At 42.0% G+C, this 13,849-nt stretch overlaps 1 protein-coding gene across 8 annotated transcripts in view; it reads right to left on the reverse strand.

Moving 5' to 3' along the window:
* GRIA4 (glutamate ionotropic receptor AMPA type subunit 4) overlaps nt 1-13,849 on the reverse strand; it is a 224,035-nt gene that overhangs the window by 8,857 nt on the left and 201,329 nt on the right. For 4 of the 8 annotated variants that reach the window (XM_013178126.3, XM_048078204.2, XM_013178130.3 and 1 more), the window contains exon 14: nt 8,418-8,532. In XM_013178126.3, coding sequence (XP_013033580.1) covers nt 8,418-8,532 — 115 coding nt within the window. Of the gene's footprint in view, nt 1-1,573; nt 1,689-8,417; nt 8,533-13,849 lie in introns of all 8 variants that reach the window. The other 4 variants (XM_013178125.3, XM_013178131.3, XM_013178129.3 and 1 more) reach the window with 2 other exon arrangements.

Below are 13,849 nucleotides of genomic sequence, written 5' to 3' on the forward strand. Positions count from 1 at the left end.
TTTGTTTTATTATACAGTTCTGGAACATGCCCATGGACTAAGGCTCTGCAGTAGTACAATTTTAAACAGTAATTTATTAAATCTTACACATTATTTAAAATTTAGAAAACAACGATAACTTTCTTTAGCAAATTACTAAATATACAACATCTGATAAATGATCACCTTTTTGGACTTACTGTTGTAAATAATTATTCTACATTTCTCTAGACTTCAAATGATTGTTCTACATTTCTCTATACTTCACTGCTTAGTTATGAATCATGTATGTTAGGATTTTAAATCCATGTGCAATTTTAGCACAGTTCTCAAGGAACTCTCTCAGGATTGACTCCCATATACTGCATTGTGCCTTAAGATACTTATAAAGCTTTATTCTTAAGCAGACTATATAATCTTTACCTAAAGTAAGGAGAGTACTTAACTTCCAATTGTAATTTGTATGAAATGTTAGCTTATGCTCAACGTTAGGGTTTAATTTAAAGAGGCACTATTTATTGTGCAGTCAGTAGATCAGCACAGTAACAATTTCCATGGGTGTACAGGGGTGTCTGGGGCTTACAGACAGTCTTCTGCTTTGTCTGTCTCTTTTTAGCTGGCTAAGAGGACTGAATACCTTGAAGGTGACTCAGTTCCTCTGGTGGCAATTGCTAACATGGAACTTGGGAATAAGGAGCAGGCAGGACTGGGAAGGACCTGGATCTAATGGACACAGTGGGTTGAGGCTTTCTTAGCTGTGCTTTATGGGTGTTCTGCCATCCCCTTGACGATTGTCACTCCTTTCTCCAAACCACTTGCAAGAAAAGCAAAATGTGTAGGGCAGGGAGAGCTAGCAGTCACTGCCCTCATGCTGTCCCCTCAGCTCTGGGCACCAAAAGCTGGCACCAAGACAGGCACCACGGGGATGTTTCAGACTCCCAGAACACAGGGCTGGCACTAACTGTGGTGCACCAGAAAAATACCTCCTTCTGGGCTTGTCCTCATGAGCTCCCTGAAGCTCCGAGGATTAGTTTGGGAATGGACTAGGGTAAATACGGGTAGCTGTAGAAAGCTACGAATTATTGAAACCTTTCACTCCAAAGCTTAAGCTAGGGCTTCCTTGGCTGCTTGAGGAGCAAGAGACCTCACTAATGGGGGCAAGAAATGGAAATCCTTCCCCTTAGTGCTTCTCCCCGTCCAAAGACACCATAAGGCTAGCCAGCCCTGAAAGGAGAAGATATGAGTGGAGCCAAGCTCAAGTAGCAGACAGGGAAGGTACATCCCCCGTAGGCACAATGGAAACAACCAACCCAACCTGCTTCCCCCCAGACAAAAACTCTGCCTTGTAACTCTTCAACAGCTGCCTTCAACTCGTAGGAGGACGTTGGGTGATTTATGGTGATTTATACCACTGAAGACTTCAGAAAGCAATAGTGCTTCTTTAAATTAAAGTGTGACCCCCATCAAGATGGGGCAAAGCCAATTTGCTCTGTGAGTGTCTACAGCTGCTTATTTTACTTCTAAGTCATTTTGGTCATTACTCCCTTTACTGCTTTGTGAACACGATAGTAGGTCCCGAACTGCAGCGACTGACCTTACTTCCAGAGTCCTTGGGTCCACATTCACCTTTATCGTACCACCATTTGTTTTTCAGCTTGTCTAAGACGCCTGCCTCACTGAGTTTCAAAACGGCAAGGTTTACAGGAGTTCTTCACGTGGAAAATAACATAAATAACATTATATATGTTATTTTATGTTATTCAAGTAAAACTACATAGAATCGCATTGCAAAGTGACAGAGCAGAGGCCACAGTGGGTGCTATGTCATGTACTGTTGGCCCAGGTTTAGAGACAGACATACGACCGGGACCTGCTCCATCGCTTTAGGTAACAGGCACATACTGCTGGGGAAGATTTGTAAATAAATGGTATGCAATTACTGTGAACCCAAAACTATTGGCTTAGACACATTAACAACATAGCTTTCAGAGATATATACAATACAACTGCATATATGACTTAACAAACATAGTTTTCCTTGTTTTCTATCCATTGTTGGTTTGTAAGCATACAAGCTAGAAACATGACTTGGCCATAGCTATTTCATTTACTGCCCTCAAAATGAAGCTGGCAAGAGAAGGAGCTGCTTCTGCAGGTTGTCACCACAGCCTTTGGCACAGACCTGCTGTCACCCTGGGTGCCGACTGCCACTGTCCTGGACCTCAGCTGGGAACACCACAGCCAGTATTTCATATATATTCACATCCTGTTTCCACATTGTTTCCAAATTCAAAGCTTTTCTTTCCATCTTGCTTACTCAACTAAGCCTTTCAGGGTCCCAGGCTGGTGATTAATTACTACTCAGAGTATCTTCCTTGGGATGTTTGCCATGGGTGATGCAATGGAGTTAAACATTGAGATGAAACATATTCTAATGCCTCAAAGCATGAACCACTATGAGTTTACACTGAAGTTACTTAAACTCAGTGAATAATATAAAGTGTTATGATAATGCCCCACCTCATGCAGTTGCAGCAGTTTGTTTTCTAAAAGCCTATCAAATGATTAAGACTTATTTTCTATGCTTTCCACTTTGAACCATTGACTGTCCAATTCTTAACATGATAGGCATATATGTATCTATTTATGTGCAGGTGTGCATGAAAATACAATATATATCAGAGAAGGAGGCAGATAAACAGAAACAGCACATGATAGATGGGCTGCTGGTGACACTGGATGGTGTAGAGACTGATCTTGTGCACCAGTGGATTCCTGTGGTACCATTAATCTCTCATATTGCACCATAGTCCATGCCCTGCTAAAACGTCTACTCATGAATTCAAGGCTTAAAATAAAAATAAAGAATGCAGTGCAAATGGCAATTAGTACAGGGCAACTGAGCTGGCCAACATGGATACTGTAAAAGAGAAAGGGAATTTGTAATTACACTGTAACTTATTTAACAGGAAATCCTCAAATGCTTATGTATAGAAATATTTGTGTATATATTCGTATATATATATTTCATATTTAAGAAAGGATGAAGCACACTGCCAAAATTTGCTATTGAGGAAGCCTCAGTGTCACAGCAAAAAGACGATTTTTGACAGCTACAGCTGGGTGAGAGGATTCTCAGGTACTCCCAAGTGATCTCTTTAAATAAAGGAAATGCTTCATCCACTTTTCAAATCCCCCACACTTAATTCATATGGAATATGATGCTGCTAGCATGAATTTCTCATTTTTTTCAGTATTCAAACTTGCATTTTTTCCTTCAGGCTCTGTGGCAGCAGGTCGTGCAGATTGAAAGTGGAATGCGAGAGTCCCACAGGTGAGAAAGGAGTGGGCAGCAGTTTGGGTTGCTGGCATGTTGCCTGTCAATATGATCCTCTGTTTGCTTCTAGTACACGTGTGAAATAGTTAATATTATTTGGATAGTCCTCATCTGCAGCATGCCATGCACTGGCACTAAGCCGAATTTCACTGTTCCCAAATCCCAGCAGTGTAACGGGGCTGATTATGGCAAGGACTGGGGATGTCCAGGTACAGGTCTCACATGGACAGTCAGAAGCCTATGGAGCTGTTGCAGATTAAACTGATTAAAATGGTGTGATAAGTAGGGCTCTGTATGAACTATTAAGACCAGCAGTAAGCTGGGACAAGTCAGAAAGCCTGCCTCCCAGTCTTTTGTGCTTTTATTTTTTATTTTTTCTTCCCAGCACAAACAGTTCAGGTATACAAAGCCTGATATAGGCATGGATTTTTTCTTCTTTGCAGCTGTAGTCCTTTTAATACCATCATTTCTGCACTGTCTCAGCTTTCATTTTTTTTCGGGGGGGGGGGGGGGGAAGCAATCAATTTCATACTTAAAATTGCCATATTATCTTTAATATATAACTGAATGCAATAGCAATGGCAATGGCAAACATAGATGAGGCAATTCAGTTCCTACTCTTCCCTGAAATACAGCCAGTCATGTACCAGAGGCCAGTTGCTTGTTCCTCCCCTCCACTATTTTTGCTGAAACTCTTCCTGAATCACAGTTTAAATCAGGCAGGTGTGATGGGAAAAGTACACACTCAAAACAGTAAGAGAAGCCCAGCTGGAGGGCTGCAAATTTGAAAAGGAACATTTTAGCTCACACTTTTAAGAACACTGGCATATATGCCTGCTTGCAGTCACAGGAAGTGATTGCAGGTATGGTGACTTTTAATTTATTTTAGGCTGTTTTATTTGTTTTTATATTTTAGTAGGAGATTTTCAGCAGCTTTTAAGGGAAATGAATGCCCACATCACCTTGGCTTTCAGGGCAAGTTGCCTTTCTAGGCATCTTTCCTCTCTTTAAAAATCTCCTCTCCAAATAAAAATCATTTTGACCATGCCAGTCACACGTTCAGAGACTACAATGTGTTACCACAGTGCTTACCCACTGGTTGCTGAATAGTCCCAGTGACATTAAAGGGGCAGGAACTAAGAATCGATATAGTCTACTGTACACGAGCAAGAACAATGTACTTAAATCATACACAGAGGATAGATCCAGCATTTAAAATTAAATTTCCCATCTAGTGCAGTCTTGTATATTACAATAGAAAATGATAATATAGATTTTTTTTAAAGTTGTTTGGTGATTCTTGAATTAGTAATTACTAATAACGAGAGCAAGCTGGCAGAGCTGCTGAGAATCACCCTTATTATATAAATACAGGATCCAAATTCATGTAAGGGTAATGTATGAAAAATGTTAACTACAATTACCCTTTATAAATGGAGAAGGATTTGTCCCATGTAGCCACATTGCAAAAATTCCACGTGGCAGAGCAGAGGAGACCCTGTTCTTCTGTGTGCTGAAATCAGCAGAGGCACAGCCTGACTGGGTGCAGGGACAGTGGTTTTCCATCCTCTCACCATGTCCTCAGCCCTTCTGCCACTCTTGGCTCCTTACTTGTTTCCTCCCATCCTATCCTTTACCACTTTCTGTTGGAAGGGCTGTTTTTCAAGAGCCCAAGGCTGGATTTGGTGCCAGCAACTTCAGCAAAATCGCAGTGCCTTAAAGTGGCATTAATGAAGTTCTGAGCTCCTTGTGTACAGGACGATGAATGGGCAGTTACAGCATTTAAATTACAATGTTGAGCAATTCTGAAACCAATGCGGAATTTTAAGAGACAGGGATTTAAAAAAAGCAATCACAAGTATGCTCTAGGAGCACTTTCATTACCCAGTCAGGGCTGAGCCATTAATTAAGTGTAAGGTCAGCCTCACCCGCTGAATGAAAAACAAGGGATGCTGTGCTCTCCTGGGGGCTGCCGGCAGAGACGGAGCAGAGCTTCGCCAGCACAACTTCCTTCAGCCCACAAGTTTATCACAACTGTGGAATATAATGGCAGAAATTGGGTTTAAATACCTCTCTGTGCATCACAAGAATCATCTCATGAGCTGTACTGTGGCATACAGCTGAGATCTGAGGCGCTATTTTCAGAAGCACTTAAATGACTGAGGGACCTCGGCCTTCTCTCCAAACATCACTTAATTGCTGAGGTCACTAGGCTGCAGGGGAAGGCAGTGTCAGCTACCCAGGGCTGACAACGCAGTCTTATGGGGGAAACTGGAAACTGGATCACAATCTGATCTGTCTTTCCAAATTTTGGAAGCTCATTCCTTAAAGGGAACAATAACTGGGGAGGCTACAAATTAGCTTTTCAGAACACAGAGTGGGGGTAGGAGAAATCTTAGTTTATAGAGTAACACAAACCTTGGAGAACTGCTGAGCTCTCGTGAAACTCCCTGATTTCTATAGTCCTCTTTAATACCATGAAGAAGTTTATTCTGGGTCTAGGCTCTCATTCGCTGATGGGTGAATTTCAAATAGTAATAGCACATTTGACCAGTTAAGGCTTAGGTGCTGCATTGCTTTCAGTACAAGATAGATGTTCTTATTTTTGCTCATGACAATAGGAAGCCCCGTAATTTGGACCAGAGCTGATAACAGAGCTCGGGTTTTGTTCTTTTTAAATTTACACAATGAAAAGGAGCATTGGTTAGACATGCTTAAGACCTTAGTTCAGGACCTGCTGGTTGTAGTCAGGTTTGCAACAACAGTGCACTGTATCCTGTTTATTCCACTGATGATTAAATGATAGCATATAAAATTAAAATATTTAGAGCTCCCTTAATTCAGTAAAAATAGTCTTACTGACTTTAATTTACAGATACTGCTAGTCTGTTTCTGAACAAGGGAATGGATTTTGGAGATGACAAAGGGCTAACTAACACCTTTAGGAGTCAGAGTAGCTGTAGTTTAAAAAAAAACAAACAACAAGACCATATGCTGCTACAGTGCAGAATTTGAGCAGTACATAATGCATACTCATATCCATGATGTGCCTGGTCCTCCTCAGCATGGGCGCTACAGGCACATGATGGACCTGGGGCCTTCTAGGAGCACCGGGCTTCCTCTCCTCTCTCTGTGCAGTCCTTATGCATAGGTATGGCTACTCACTTGCCTGTGCCTATGAAAAACTGTGGCAAGAAACAGGCCTGAGGTCAGGTAAATGCTGCTGGCAGGCTGTATGTAGTCCTAGGACCACAGGTTGAGCTACATCATGTTCCTCATCCTTTGCTAACAATGCTTTACTCACTGTATTTTCTGCTCCACCATGAACTCCTGCCTGACACCTGTTCTTCAATGACAATGTGTTCCTACCTCCCTCCTGCATTCACTATTTTTTCCCCCTACCCTTTCTTCTGTCACTTGCCATCACACCAAACTTGCTCCTTCAGCACCTTCCAGACATATTATTCCCTGGTGCAGCCCTGCCCTTCCCTCTACCACGAGCTGCTCTCCTTGTCCTGCTTTGTGACTCAGACCACCAGTGGCTGGTAATTGAGGATGGTGAGTTAAAGGACCCTTGGTTTGCTACCTAACTTTTATCTCATATTTCAGCAACAGTAGGCTTGTGAGGAATGTATTTTAAGAAAATGGAGGCATTTTAATTATGTCACTCCCTGCCCGTGACTTTTTAAAACTTAAATGCCTTCTCCATCCACAGTAATGGAAAAGTTCAGACTTGGGTACTACTTTAATAGTATCAACATGGGATATTTATGGTTCACACATCAACCTTCTTAACAGAAGTTGGTGTCCGCTCCACTTGCACATATGTGCTATCAGGTCTAATATGCCTATGCACTTTGAAACAGAAAATATAGACCATTTTTTGAAACTGTGACTGCTGGCGAGTGGGGAAAAATAGGTATAGCAGCAGGATTGAAGACAAAGTGAAGAGGAGTAGGACAGCAGTTCTGGGTGAGTGCAGAATAGCCCAAGGGATGGTCCCTGAGGCCAGGACACAGCATGAAAAGCAGGAGGACTAAAGGGGGAAAGAAAATAGTAAGAAAAATATATGTAGGCAATTGTAAAGAAAGCTACATAAACTGTGTATGACAAATCCATCAAAAGTAATCATCTGTATCTGACTAGCTCTGTGCCTGCACAGTTACCTGTGCAGCATTCTCTTATATATTGTTCACGCACAAGCACATAAATAAATATTAATACACACTGCCTAGCACTGAAGGGGCATTTTTAATATCTTTATCCTTCCCCACTTTCACATCTTTCACTTTGACATCTTTGCCTCCTTTCAGCACAAGGCAGTTTCCCAAAAGGAAGCTGTGATGAAGCCAGGAAGCAGTGACTCTCGCCAGGTAGAGGATCTGGAAATGCAGGAATAATAAGAAGCTGTTACCACCTCAGCCTAAAATTCAGAGGTGGTGAAAGGCTGCAAATGCCACAGCTGAGAAGGATGTAAGTTCTGGGACTTTTCTGCATGATACATTCTGAGCAATTCTGCCTAGGAAACCACCATGGATTTGAGTTTGCAGGTAAGATATTATAAAATGTCCATGCAAAGGTATTTTAGCTGAAATTTGCCCTCCTGTTTTGGATACCCCTGTGAAAATTATGATTTGTACCAGTACTGTTTGTGTTAATAGTGGATCTCTGAGCCTGGACCCTGCACTAGATTTCTGCTTGGAGGCAGTTGCACTGATTTTCTTTACTGTCACTGAGAAATTATTTTGGGTCATACAATATTGTAGAAAATAAATCCGAGTTGATATTTGCTCCTGAAGGTTTCAAACTGCTTGTTCACAAGAGTAAGCTCTGAAAAGGCTCATCACAAATTTAGAAGGTGCAGGTTTCTGAAAACTGGTGATAGATTTAATAGCAGGGAGTGTTTATGAGTTCCCTTTGGGATGCTTAAGCAAATGCAAATATTTTTGCTTTGACAGTAATTGCATACACCTAGATTTCAACTGCAGGTACTGGCAATGCCGTGATCCTGGAGAAGCTGTTTCATTGCAGGTAAAACCCCAGCAGATGCACCAATTACTTTACATACTGTTTACCCGCTTTTGGTGACATTGAGGCTAACCTTGGAGTCACCTCCCCCGCTGCCACATTCTCCTTTGTCGTACCACCATTTGTTTTTCAATTTGTCCAAGAGGCCTTGTTCATTCAGTTTTAAAACTGCGAGGTTAACAGCATTTCTTGAAACGATAAAACATATTTTGTAAGAAACTGCACAGCTGTTAAGATGTTAGAAGGAATGAGGACTTAAGCTGTTTATAAGCTTGATCCACACACTAAATAAACCTCTCATTTCCATATTTCAAAGCCCTTGGCAGCACACATAATTGTAGTTACCTTCAAATGTGAAAAATGTGTTTCCCGTATAGAAATGATTTTCAGACCGGCTTGGATTTTAACAAGAAAATTCTATCAACCAACCAAAACAATTTTTGCAAAAACTATGATAAAACTCTGTCTGGAATTACAAATGATTTCCACAGATTTATTTGAATCTATATTTAGAAAATCTACTTAGCGTGGGCCTAGGCTGATTTCTCAATTAAATGGGAAGATGCATTCCCATGTCCTACAGAGGAGAGAGGCAGCCAGCTTAGGCTTGGCCCTGCCCGTCTCTGTGCCAGGTACAGCTCTGCGGCGTAGCAGTGTGATACTGCACAGCCTCGGGGACCTCTGGGATGGGGCTCCAGGGGCGGGTGGTGGGGAGCGAGGCACAGCCAAAGAGCAGTGCTAATAGTGTGGTGCAGCCTCCAGCCAGTTGATTGAAAATGCTGCTCGAAAAGGTGCCTGGAGTCCTGCCCACCTGAAGCTTCACCGCCTGCTTTAGTCACATCCATGCATTTGGGATGCAGGCTCAAGAGGAGTCCCACTGCCTTCACACAGAAGAAGCTTGGAGGAAATGCAGGGCCTGGGGTCTAGCTTAGTCCTGCAACTCTAGGGACTCCCCTGCTGTCCTGGGAGAGCAGCTGGTGTCCCTCACCACCCTCGGTGGGCAGGAAGGTGGAGATGGAGGACATCCTCCCTGGGGAAACCTGGGGATGGTGCAGCCGAGCAGAAGCTCAAGTGCCCATTGAAAGGGTGTTGAGATACAAGCGGGTGGTTGGGCCATCCTGGTGACTGCTCCCTGCAGGGTTTACACACATTGCACAGTCACTGGGTGGAAGATGAATCCTGCAGCACAGTGGTATAGGCAAAACAGGCTGAAAGGGGCTCCACGACACATGGTGTCCTCTAAATTGGGTTTAGTGTTCTTCTTCCAGGTGAGGGAAACACCAGTTTGGGTCTGTCCAGGTTTTGAACCCTTACCACCATGAAGGCTAATCACCAATTCTGTATGATATGAAGTCCAGGCTATTGGGACCACACTGAAATTTAGGCAAGAAAGGGACACAGATGGTTGTGGGATGGGGCTGCTTCTGCCCGTGCTCTGAGGTTTTCCTTTAGGCATCCACAGAGCACTGAGATTGGACAGCAGAGGGCAGACACTAGAGATCACCATATAAACCCAGTAAGGCACCCGGATTTATGACAGGAGCTAACATCCCTGTATGACATTTTAAAAGCAGTCGACAAATAATTTGTTAAGGCACTTATGCAGCCTTCATCACTTGCTGAGGAAGGTTTGCACTTGTTTAAGTGTATGACTTCCTATTGTTATTACTAACAGCCTCAACAGTCATATATCCTAATGGTAAACAACTACATCAATATTTATAAATAAATAAACAATTATATAATTAATAAATAAATTTTAAATTCATTAAATTCATCAATTCATTTTTCCGTGTTCAAAGGTCCCTAGCGCACCCATACCTGCCAGACACGTACATTGCTTCTGGTGGGTGTCTGCCCAGGCTTGCCTGTGGATGTGCAGAGGTATGTGGAGCAATGGAGTCAAATCCTTGAGGCATCCTATGCCTCTGCTGGGAGAGAAGTATCTGTCACAGTAGCTTAACTACTACCCTTCAGGGACAACATGAAGTTGAGAAAAATTGAGTTCTTCTTTTTGAATCTGTTTAATACTGTCAAGATCTGTCAGTCAGGCAAGAGCTGTATCTGTTAATGGCATCTTCCTCTCATCAATTATGAGAGGATACAGCACCTTAAGAGCTCTTGCAGAAGGGTTGAGGAGGAGAGATCCTCTGGTGACAGGGCTCCAGCTGATCTTATAGCACCAGAAGCTACCAGGGCGTGATTCACCCTCTCTAGAGAAGTCTGGTCTCTCATCCATGAGGGTCTCTTCTTGTGTTAGAATGGATGTTTTTTTCTCACTCATTAAGAGAGAGATATTCTTGGCAGACAAGTACAGACAGCAGTATTTCACAGCTCATGGAGCCTTCCTTGCAACACTCGCCCGGTTTGTGGGACTAGTGTTGGCTTTAGGACATACCTCCACTATCTGGTAACAGCTTTTCATATAGCTCCTGCTGGAACCAAGACAGGTCTTTGCTCAGGAAATGTGGAAACAGCTTTTGTGTGGAACTGGCCTCACCTAGCTTCACTGTTGTTACATTTACATGAGATTTTCAATACGGATAGAATAATTGCTTGTCTGTCCCTGAAAGTGCAAACGAGAACTGTAGGCTGTAGTGGGAGTGATAACAGACTGCTCTTTGTGGATAAAGCTTTAAGGGGAATTTAGCAGCCAGTCTGACAAATGTGATTTTGTATAAGTGCTCTAATTACGGTTCACACTCCAGAGGGAGAGGAGAAATTGTAAAATAGGAATGAAATTGTTCATTTGTCCCTTTTGTTCTTGGAAGCAATTGCTTTTGAACCAGTCATATTTACTACAGATTTTTCCTACTCAGCTTTTAGTTTCAAACACTGCTTTTTGCCTCTTTGCCCCACTCAGAAAGATAATGGCTTGGCCAGCCCTGCCACTTAGCAGACATATTTCTAGTATACTAAATGTAAATTTTACCTTTGTAAGGACTTTGGGACTGAGACGTAAATGAAAATTATCCTAGAAACACTGTTTCTTTGATGCTGATCAACACTACTTATTCAGAAAATGGATTCAGTGCATAGCTTGAGCCTGCTCTCTGCAGAGTCAATGTCAAAATTCCTGTTCCTTTCAAGAGGAACCAAACCAAGGTCTAATTTAATGCTGCTGTGTCTAATTGTCATGCTGGGAAGCAATAACATAAACAACTGCCTTGACAGTGCTACAGATGCAGGCAGAAGTGTTCATTCCAGTGAAGGATGAAGTATATCTCAAGGAATATCAGTAATGCTCCATTCAATGAGCCACTTAAGCACAGTCCTGTTTTAAAGCAGATTGGAAGCCCTATCAATCAATTTATCTGTAAAAGCATCTTCATATTATTTCCTCTAAGCTGTAGTTTTTCAAGTATGAACACTAAAGCTCATTGAATTAGACACTGTCCTTCTGCTTTCATAAAACTTCTGAAAGTTTTTATTCAATCATTATAATACCTTGGGTTGCCTGATAGCTTACAACTTTTTGCCCTCAGCACTGTAAATCCCTTTAGGCTTCAGAGTTTTTCAAGCTTTTCAAATTAATGTCTACTTTGGCCTTTTATATGGCTATTCAAAGATGAATAAAAAACTACTAGGAAAATTTATTTGACAATTAATATAAATTCTCATGTTTAATGCCCATTTTGAAGGGGAAGAGCTTTCCTACTTCCAAAAGTTTGAATTTATCTTTCAAAACATTAAAGATTATTAAAGATTTTTTTCCATGGTCATTTAGAGAAGCTACAGCTGGTTGATAGTAATCCTAGAATAATAAATAAATAAATGAAACCCATTCATGAGAGGGTTATTTAGCTGGGTTATTCGACAGTTTCACGGCACAATAGAGAAATGGAAATAAAAAGGATGACGAAGTAAATGTGGATTTAAGCTGCAATCATTGCTCTGAAATTAAACTGTATTGTTTATAAATGTAACACATTATTGTCCTCATCATGTCTAGTAGGCCATGTAAAAACAGGTTAGTTTCACACCGCTTTCTCTGTTGCTTTGTTATCCAGGTCCACCTCAACATGTGGGAACAATTTCCTTCTGGTCAGCAAAACACAGAGAACACTGCTGTATCTCACACAGAAATGTCATAATTGAGACCCTGATAGGTGCAGCAGTGACTGCATTGAAAATTATGTACCAGAGACCTCAGTATGAATCTACAGTCATGCTAGATTGTTCATACTCAGCCTAGACAGTGCTTCATTCTGCCACAGAGGAAGACATTTTGAAATTTGGCAATCTGTGGCAGAAACGTTGTTCTTTAAATGATGATCTTTCATCATTAAAGAATAGGACTGAATCCTTGATTCCACATTTAGGCAAAACTCCCATTGAAGAACAATTTGTTCCTCATTAAAGGAATTGAAAGCTTTGCAAGAGTAAGGGCTTAACAGTAGAAAGTAGGCAAGTGCTTTAATATTTCACTCTTAATCCTTGCTGTCATTGCACAATCCTGCATTTTCTATTACCCAGAAGAAAAGGGAGTCCTTGTATGCAGTTATCACACCAATTCAGCCAAAACTGCAGCGCTGTGTTACAATGATTCCTCACTTCACTATTATGTGACTGCATGGACAGTGATTCCAATGCATGGATCACAGCTCTTTGTACGCTGCCTCTAGTTCTGCAGTGTGCAAAACTTAATGAGAATTAAATCATTCTCACTCAATTAAAATCACTTTCTATCTCCCAATAAATAAATAGTTAAATCTGTTCAAAATGCTAGTGTCACTTTTTTTTTTTCCTCCTCCAAGAGCCTATTTGTGCCACCTGCAGATAAGCCTTTCATAGTCAGCAGAAGATAAAACTACACAGACAGATGACTGCACCTACACAGCCCTTTCCAAAACAACATCTACAACACCAGATAGGGATAACTGGTCTACTACCCAAAAGAATGGCAGCAGCATGCTTGCCCAAAGCCCAGAAAAGAAGGCAGAGAGGTTTGCTTTGCCTTCCAATGAGTTTGGGTCACAATAACAGTTGACAGACAGCCCATCTATTGGACTTCAGTCGGTACAAAGCAGTGAGGCAGGCATTCAACAAATGACCAAATGCCATGGCACACAACACCATGGCATTTAGCAATTACACGCTGAAATGCAAGAGGGGCTGATACACACAAAGGCCCCTAAACCACAAGGGAATGAGACAGATGCCCAGGCTGGGGACCACAACAGGCAGCACAGAATCATACAAAATCACAGAATGGCTTGGGTTGGAAGGGACCTTAAAGGATGGGACCATCTGGTTCCAACCCCCCTGCCATGGGCAGGGACACCTCCCACCAGACCAGGTTGCTCAAAGCCCCATCCAAACTGGCCTTCCAGGAATGGGGCATCCACAGCTTCTCTGGGCAACCTGTTCCAGTGCCTCACCACTCTCATAGTCAGGATTTTTTTTCCTTTATCTAATCAAAATCTATGGTCTAAAACCACTACTCCTTGTCCTATCACTACACTCCCTGAACCAGTAGTGCTGCTGAAAATCTGAGACAGCCAC

This window comes from Anser cygnoides, chromosome 1 (assembly GCF_040182565.1).
Source record: "Anser cygnoides isolate HZ-2024a breed goose chromosome 1, Taihu_goose_T2T_genome, whole genome shotgun sequence".
Taxonomy (NCBI): Eukaryota; Metazoa; Chordata; class Aves; order Anseriformes; family Anatidae; genus Anser; species Anser cygnoides.